Source organism: Falco cherrug, chromosome 2, assembly GCF_023634085.1.
Source record: "Falco cherrug isolate bFalChe1 chromosome 2, bFalChe1.pri, whole genome shotgun sequence".
In the NCBI taxonomy this organism is placed as follows: domain Eukaryota; kingdom Metazoa; phylum Chordata; class Aves; order Falconiformes; family Falconidae; genus Falco; species Falco cherrug.
In genome coordinates, this window is record NC_073698.1 from 75,102,080 (window position 1) to 75,111,154 (window position 9,075).

General features: G+C 41.0%; 1 protein-coding gene across 17 annotated transcripts in view; it reads right to left on the reverse strand.

Moving 5' to 3' along the window:
* The window catches only part of SYNJ1 (synaptojanin 1), a 68,803-nt gene extending 60,241 nt beyond the window's left edge, over positions 1-8,562 (reverse strand). For all 17 annotated transcript variants that reach the window (XM_055701330.1, XM_055701331.1, XM_055701317.1 and 14 more), the window contains exons 1-2: positions 8,460-8,562; positions 7,019-7,164 (exon numbers count right to left, since the gene is read on the reverse strand). In XM_055701330.1, coding sequence (XP_055557305.1) covers positions 7,019-7,142 — 124 coding nt within the window. In that variant the 5' untranslated portion in view covers positions 7,143-7,164; positions 8,460-8,562. The remainder of the gene's footprint in view (positions 1-7,018; positions 7,165-8,459) is intronic.
* Positions 8,563-9,075: the final 513 nt, after the last annotated feature.

The following is a 9,075-nucleotide window of genomic DNA, read 5'->3' on the forward strand; positions in this document are numbered from 1 at the left end:
CAGGCAAACGTCTGCCCTCCAGTAGTCCAAGGCAGCAGTTTTACTAACTCCTCTCCTTACTTTTCCAAGAATCAAAAACTGTTATCATTTTGCAATTGCTATTTAGCAGTACAAAAAACCCCCACAAAACCAACACAACACTTCCAGTGTGGTTTTCAGGTCAAGTTGTAATGCATTCTTATAGAAAGGCAGCAAGCCTCATTTGCAGCATCAAGAGAAAAAGAATAAAATAAAGTCAATCTTTATTTAAAAATACTATGACCTATTAATTTTTAATGTTAACAACTCATTTTTTTCAAGTTAAATCACGAGTGTGCATCTGTAATAATCACACCTTATGAATCACTGACTTATTGAAGAAAGGTGATTAATTAAATATTTTAAAGGGATTATGTCAGCCCTCTTGCTGTTACACAGACAGAACCCCATTAAAAATCCTGTCTTCAGGACAACTAGGTTCAATACGTAATCTGCTTAATTCCAGATTAGAAATCAGTTTTGCAATTTTAACAATTATAAAGCTAAGATTACGTTAAAGAGTTATCATTTAGGCTTTCTACAGTTATATTCTCTTCTTGGTGGGTACACAAGGTGCCATGACTAAACATTATAAGTTGGTGGCTACAATTCCCAGCTAGAACATGGGACACTGAGCTGGGAACAAAGACACACTCCTGAAATTACATGGAGTTCCTTCAGAAACAAGACTTCTCATTTAAGCTACATAAGAAAAAGCTCCTGGCACTGTCACTTAAAAAAGTTTAAAATCTGAAAAATGTATACACTATTCTTACAAAGTTTGTTTTGTGGTTTTTAAGATTGAGGTTTCAAGCTTTTCATCAAATTAGGACAAAATTAAACTTTTGGCATTTAAATTAAAGCTAACACTTTAATATTACCACATAGGTGACACTAAAATCAGAGTGAAGTCACCACTTTCACTTATAAATCAAGTAATTGAAGAACCATTTTATTACCATTTTATTACTTTTGATACTTTGCTGACATGAATAGATGCATAGAAAACTGGACAACAGCTGATACTTAAATCTGTCATAAATCGTATGATATTTGCTTTGAATCAATAGGACAATTTTTCCCCCACTCTATTTGTTAGTTCAAATTATGAAGCACCATTACTCACTCCACAAAGACATTTATATGTTAACATAATCGACACTTATCTTAGGACTATGGGGAGAATCCCCCAACTAACAAATCACCTCTACCCAACAATGAACAATCCCCAGACATCTCTAGATGTTAGCTATTATATTTAAATACTACATACCAGCAAAAAAACCAAAAACAAAAACAACCACCACTGTTTGGAACAACAACAAAAAAATAATTGTAACAGACAAGCAAATAAAAAGCTTGGTTGGTTTAACATTATTTTTCAACACTGTGCAAATTTACTTCACAAAACGATTATTATCAATGATGTTAGTTGTTGAGGGAGAAAACAAGGAACAGAACTAAAAGTGTGAAAACAAAGCTAACCTATGTAACAGCCTACAAGCACTTCTTTTCCATCAGATTAGGGCTTTCTGACCCAGTTACATGCTCTCCACTGAAAACAAAGCTTTATGGCACCAATAATCTACAAATATTTTCTTTTAATACGTAATGCTTTGATAAAAATATAATTCTTTTACATGAAAGCCAACTGTTGCAATTTTTGCCTGTAAAAGTCAATTCATAAAATTACAAAATTTTCAATTTAAATACATGCTAGCATGCAAAAAAGCTACCAAATTATCTGAAATGCAGAAATACTGATTAGTTTTTTCTGAATTGTGTCTCAGTAACTCCAGAAGTAAGCAAACTAGGCTTCTTAAAAAATATTTAATTAGCAAGACCTATCATTCACTGGATGTCCAGTAGGGCAAAACCAAGACTTTTATCATGTGTGGTACCACAGAAATGAAAATTTACCGAATTGTAAAGGGAGCATGCACAAAGAAGATCATTTTTTGCCAGTGATAACCTTTGTTAAAGCCATGCAAAGGGCTGTGGTACATGTACAGAATAGTCTTTACTATTGTTGTAAAGCTAGTCTACCTTAAGAAGCAAAAAGCCATCAGATTCTTTTGTAACTTCTTTTTGATAGTTTTGGTCCAGAACCGTGGACCAAATTCTTGCTGATCCATTATGCCATTCAAAGAGGTCATAGTTCTCCAGGCAAGAGTTACTGCCTCCACTAACCCCCTGAGAAGAATCTTACTGTACTACTTGTACTTTTCAAAGTAGGCTAGGCTAGCATACATGGTCTTTGTTAAACCATGTGATTTTGTTGGAAATCCCTGGAAAGCAATGAATGGAACATCTTCCCAATAGATTTGAGAGGAGAGGGAATTCTGGCAGAATGCTAGGAAAGGCACCTAATGACAAAAGGCCAGGTTACGGCCTCCTCCGCCAGCACAGCTGCCCCTAGTATCCACTGTAGCTGTTGCTTCCCTGCAGCTTTGTAAGTGTTTTACGATACTGTTTAATAGGAAGGCATAGTCCTTAAGACGACACTTAATCAAAACAGTAATAAAAGCAGGAAAGTGAAATTGCTGTTTGCCTTTGCATCCTAGTCCCTTCAATTTGGCTTCAGATGACTATACTATTACATAAAAATACATTCAAAACTCGTTTCTACCACAGCCTGTATTTGACCTTTCCTCTCTAACATAAAGACTTCCTCCAGAGGATAAATTAGTGCTTGAGGAGTTTTAATTCTTATTATTGCACCTTCATATATGTATACAAAACAGGAAAATATTTGTGTTAGGCTTATTTTATAAAATGCCATCATGAAAAACAGAATATAGTAATTTATTCTGAAATATTGTCCTGCCCTAGTTAAGGGGATGGGGTTCCACTCAAAATGCTGTACAAACATTATCAGAGGGGTGGGGAGAATCACACAGGGACAGTTCATTACTAGTGACAGCAAACACCAAAGAAAAAAGGAACTCTGGTTGTGAGCATACAGAATGTTACCCTCATGAATAATTATGTACACATAGCAGGTGTTCATCAAATATATCTGTCAGTATGTTTCTTTTCTGAGTGTCTAAGTTTCCTCAAGCACTGCATCAACTTAAAATCTCTTGCAAAATTGTTATATCCCATCTGCTACTGTGGATAAATAGCAGCATATCTGCTTTACCCTCTCCACCAAGAATGCAGAGTGGAAAAATCTTCTTTTTAAAAAGAAGCGGAATGTGAATGGGTGATAGAGTAGCATTGCTAAGCATGACTATGAATACCAGGATGCCGCTGTGGACAGGTTATTACAGCTCTTACTTCAACTCTACAGAAAGCTCTGGGTGGGCACAGTGCCTCTCTCTGTTCACACCTGCTCTGTTCTCAGCTTTACTGCAAGACTGAAGTCAAAGGGTGTGCACAAAGCTCCTGCTCTCTCCACTCAGGGCTCAGTATTTTCCCAGACGACAGAACATTCTCCTTTACTCATCGCAGGCGACAGGAGTAAAGACAACTTCCCACTCGTTTCGTTATGACTCACCAGAGAGGAACAGGGAGAGAGAACACCCTCCTGCTCAGTCAATGAAATCTTTACAGGTAAGGTAACTCATTAAAGAGTCCTATTTCAAAGAATAAATATACTGTCTATTTTATACGTCAAACAATTAAAAATAGATCTATAACATCCTCCCACTAAATTCTAAACAAATCAGCAGTGAAGTCACTGATATTTAAAACTAAGTGCTCTTACAAGGCCTTGAGAAGCCAATTGGACTTCAGTATCTTGGCCTAACCCAATACTAGGAGCAAGTTGACAGAAGAGGTATTAAAGGCAGGCAAAGTATTTCTCAGATGTTTTGGTCATAGTAACGCCAGTTAATCCATGTTACAAGCAGTACATGGAACACGTCCAGCAGAAGCATGGCTTGGGCTGCTTCCACATTAAGACTGAACGATTATGCAACAACCACCTCAGTGAACTACCCCTTCGACCCTCTTCAGTTCTTCCATCTTATTTTGTTGACTTAAGTAACTGATTCTGTGGCACATGCAACACACACTGAAAATCACACAACATATGAGTTGTATAGCATTTCATACAGAGGCCTAACAAAATCCTCTGAATCATCTTGCAATGCTTCATTGCATGTAAAGAAGATTAAGGTTAGTACTGTTATCCTTTGCTCAGCAAAATGACAGATGTACTTCCTTTAAGATGACATTTAAAGGATCAGTAAGCTTTCATTTCTTTCTCTTAGCCCATTTCAAATCCAAGTTTCTATACATGGATACTCCAGAAGACGCAGTTCACTGAGGCTCTCAGAACTGAACCACATGAATCACTCCTAATGGTAAAGTGTACAGCACTAGGCTGTGCCTATATTATACATTGCTATGACTGGGTATAAGGCTGAACACCTTATTTTGTCTTCAGTATTTATTAAAAACTTTTGAAAAAATGTTTAACAGATTAAGATCAGTAACACCAATTTTTGTAGAGTCTAAAAAGCATTAACACCATCAGGAAAAAATAGGAGTTTTTAAGAGTTTGAAGTGATGTTGTTCTGGATTTGATACATACTTGATTTGACTGTTTTTCTATCTATTTACAGAGATTTTACAAACATCTGGGGAATCTTCCCCAAGGGCCAGTCTTTCATTACCTTTGGCTTTTAGATTTGTATCAATATCCAGAAGTCTGTAAGGTTACAGACTAGAATCTTCTGACTAGTTTCTGTGACATGACTAGAGAGATGGAGAAGTAGTACTTTACCAGTCTTTACCAAGCACTAATAATTGCACTCCTTTAAATGTGTATTAAAAACAATAGATACCAGAAGCGAACAGGAAGAAGAAAAAAGAAAAAATCCTGAGCTAGAGAACTTGAGCACTTTTTCTGCTGTCAGTTCAAGAGTACGATTATGCTCTTTCAACCATTAACAAAAGAATCATGTTTCAGTACCTAAAGAGTTCAGGTGCAAAGAGGGAATTAAAGCAAAATGCCACAGCTAAATATTCATCAGGAAAATATGCCCATTTACCAGACAGAAAAAGAGTAAGCAGTTTACTGGTTAAGATTACAGAAAACAATATCCAGAGTAACTAGTTCAACTTAAGTATGAACATTTACTGTGTTGTAACGTAACAATTAGAATACCAAGGGCAAACCTTTACAGATTAATAACACGCTACTACTAAGTACAGAATCCAAGAGGAGAGAGGCTTTCAAACTTCCTTTGGGTTCCACTTCCTCTGTTTGGTATCAACAAGGAGGCATAGAAGAGGGCAAGAACTTTGATATGTTTTTTTAATTTTTAGAGAAAAAAAGTTTATCCAGGTGCCTGCAGCGTACCATAGCACAAAAAGCAACTGTCTGTCATTTTTGAGCATAACTTTCAGGAATAAATTGTTTTTAATACATTGCTCTTTAAGTAGCTTAAGCATGTTCAGTAATCACTAAATACATGCTAAAATAAAGTTTTCCACAAATCTTTAGAGCATTTTTCTCCATTTTATACATTTCATTAAACCTGTTCTCTAGCTTTACGACCAGACACTTATTCCCAATGCAATCCACACAACACAATGCCTTTTAAATACTGCTGGCAAAGTCAACGAAATTACTTAAATACATAGTAAGAAGTTGTATCAGGAAAAAACCCTACAATGCTCAACAACAGGAGAAAAGAACTCATTGTTTTTCACCTGCATCATCATACAAATGCAGCTGTAATGTCAATCATGCTGGCATGTCCCATTGCTAGGCCTCTGAACAGTTAATGGCAGCTTGCTCTAATCGCACATTAAAAATGTGGACTAAGTTGTATGCTAGAGAGCACTTGTTCATACAACCTGTTTGGTACAGATGACCCTATGGCTTGACTTCTAAGTACCTTACACAGGACACAGGGACAGTCAGGTGCCTCAGAAAGAGACCATGCCACTGACAAGGAGCACACTCGCATATAGCAAAGCCAACTGCAAAAACCGAAGTAATGTATCTCAAGTCCCACTCTTCTTTGGAAATCACATTTCTAACTCACTCCCCATTCAGCCTACTCCACAGTCTCAAAGCCAGAGCATCCTCCTGAAAAGTAGGTTTTTGAGTCCACTCAGACTTCAGGCAGTGAATCAAATCTCCCATTTTCTGATTGAGTGGCTCAGAACAGCTAGGCTAGAAAACCACAGATAGGCATTAGACTGAATTAATCAAAAAGCTATTGACTAATAAAATAAATAAAATACTTTCATGGTATGAAAGCTTTCTATACAAGAGTCAAAAACAAGCTTAGAAACCCTGTGCAACCAGGTGCTCAGACTTGCTGAAGGATACAAACCAAACTACACTTTAAAACCCTACCCATAGGCTTCACAGATCTCTTCTGCACTTCTCATTTTGGCGTCCTCCTTCAATTATGACTTAAAAAGAGGAGTAGGGGTGGACGTTGACAATTTAAGGGAAATACTTAATGCATTTATCACTGAAAACATGTAAAAATAACTTTGCAATGCAAGACACCTTGCTCCAAGTATTACTCATTTTATTATATGACACATCAATACAGTCTCGAGATAGGTTAAAAATACAGGGACAAAATAAAGCTAAAAATCAAAAAGCCATTCAAAATCATGATACAAAATGAGGAAAAAAAAAAGATGATATACCATTTAAGAACACAGAATTTTTATTATGAAATACAACATAGAGAATTAGCTTTTAATGGATTACCATGTATTCAAAAGAAGGTAGTTCTGAACCAAAGAAATAAGCAGATGTTGTTGGAAGCTATTAGAAGAAAATTTAGTATACATGAAAATATACATGCATGATGAAATGTAATTAAATATGTAAAATTCTCTCTCAACAGATGAAGATATGAAAATGTCTTCTCCCCCCACCCTCATTTAAATCAGAAGCCTCTCCATTAGCAAATACGAAAACAGAATAGTTGCTTCTTTATATTCTGTAAAAAAAATCAGCTTACACAATGTAAAGCCTGCCAACTTTTTACATTGTAGTTATCAAAACATATCAACTTACAGAGGACAGCCACAGCTCCGGATTCAAACATGAGACATTCTTCTCTGTTTCTGGTTTCCACTATCACACTGAATGGAAGTGGATCCAGCTTGTGATAGACACGGTATCCTTTACTGAAAGCCATTTTGCCTTTATCAGAGGCAGTCCTGTCCAACACAAGATGATGTTAGCGAAACCTTCTTGTGCTTCCAGATACCTTCTGCAAAGTATGTCTGACTTACATACCTTCTAGGTATTCAGGTGTTTAATGAAAATAAACAACAAAAAAAAGACCTGCTCTCTCTTCCTGCCTCATGAGAAGACTTTTATCTCATGTTCCAAAACACAGAGACTAAACTCAACACAAACACTGTTTTAAAAACACAATTACCCAATTACCTTTCAAAGTAAAGGATTTATTTAAAAGCTTCTCAGAGACAACAAGAATTTCTTTCACATACTTAATAAATAGGATTTCCTCTTTTCGTCTTAGGAAAAAAAAAAAAAAGAAAAACCGAACGAAAATAAGGTTCTCTAGCCACTAGCCACCACAAATATGCAAGAGTGACAACTCTCTTAATCGTAAACTAATAACAAATCCTGAAGACCAGAAGCCTAGACAGGCTTCAGTTTTGAGATCAGTTTTATTGATTCTGACCTTGTACAAAAGGACAGTATATTTTAAACACTAAAGCTGTTAATATGCTTTAAAAGATCGTACAAAAACATTACGTTAACCTATTTTTTCTTTTCTAAATGAAAGGAGGTTTTTGTTTGGATTTAAACCCTCCCCTGCAGTGCCCGACAACCGAAACATTGCAGTATTGTACTAGTAAGCCACAGAGATAAGATCTTCCTTTAAAACAATATTTAAAAGCCCAGTAAGAAACTAGAAACAAATGCAAGAGTAGCAAAATATTACCGGCTTAACCTCAGGAAACACAGTGCGAGGGAAGATTTTTCTAGGAAGCTGAGAGCAGGGCTCTGCCCTTTCCCCTCCCCTCAGCTCAGTGACCGTAATCTCTACGGCGGACACAGACTTCGCGCCGCCGGTGCGGACAGCGCCGGCCCCCCCGGCCCAGCGCAGCCCCGCCCGGGGAGCGGCGGCACCGGTCCGGTCCGGCCCCTCGCCGGGCAGGAGGGAAGGGGCCTCCAGACAGCCGCGCGTTTCCCGCCGCCCGGCCGAGGGGCAGCGCCGGAGCCGGCACCGGGCCAGCAGATCCCCGCCCCGCTACCGCCCGCGGCGCGCACCGCCGGCCGCCACAGCCCGGTGCCGCCGGTGCCCGCGACGCTGACAGAGCCTCCATCTTGTCTGGCGCCAGCGGCGCCCCCGCGGCCCGAGCCCTGCGACGGCGACAGGCGGGCCGGCCCCGCCGCGCACTGACAGGCGCCGAGCGCCCCCCGGTTGCCGGCGCCCCCCTCCCCAGCCCCCCAGCCGCAGCGGCCCCAGCGCCTCCCTCACCGGCCGCGCCACCTGCCACCAACGGCCGCCCGCTCCGCTCCGTGCCGCGGGAGCCGGCGGGACCTCACTTCCGCCCCGGCCCCGCCGTCCCTTCCGCATTGCGCCTCCCGCCACCGGAAGTCGGTAGAGGACGTGAGGGGGCGGCAGCGCCGGCGGCGGCAGCGGGGGTGGGGGCGGGGGGCGCGGGCCCGGCGCGAGGCGGCCGCCGCGCGGGGCAGCGGGCGGGGCGGGTGTGCGGGGGCAGCGACAGCAGCGACACCGGGCGGGGGGAGGCTGTGCCAGAGTCGGTCCCGGTGAGCGGCGACCCGCGGGTAGGCCCTGTCAGGGGCACGCTGAGCCCGAGCGCTGCGCGCCGGGCAAGCTCCGCTGTCAGGGCGGAGCGGCCTGAGGAAACCTGGCCCCTCAGGGAAAAGTACGAAGAGCGCCCTTAGACGTTCTCCTTTGGCCTTGCCTTACGGCAATCATGGACTCCAGGCCTCAAAGCTGGAAAACGCCCTACGGGTGCACGGTGAGGCTGTGCCAACACACGGTCAGCCCCGGGCCCGGTTGTGTATTTACTGCAGGTGCAGCAGGGACAGATGTCTTGGGGGTAGGCTCACAAATAGCCGTGCAAACT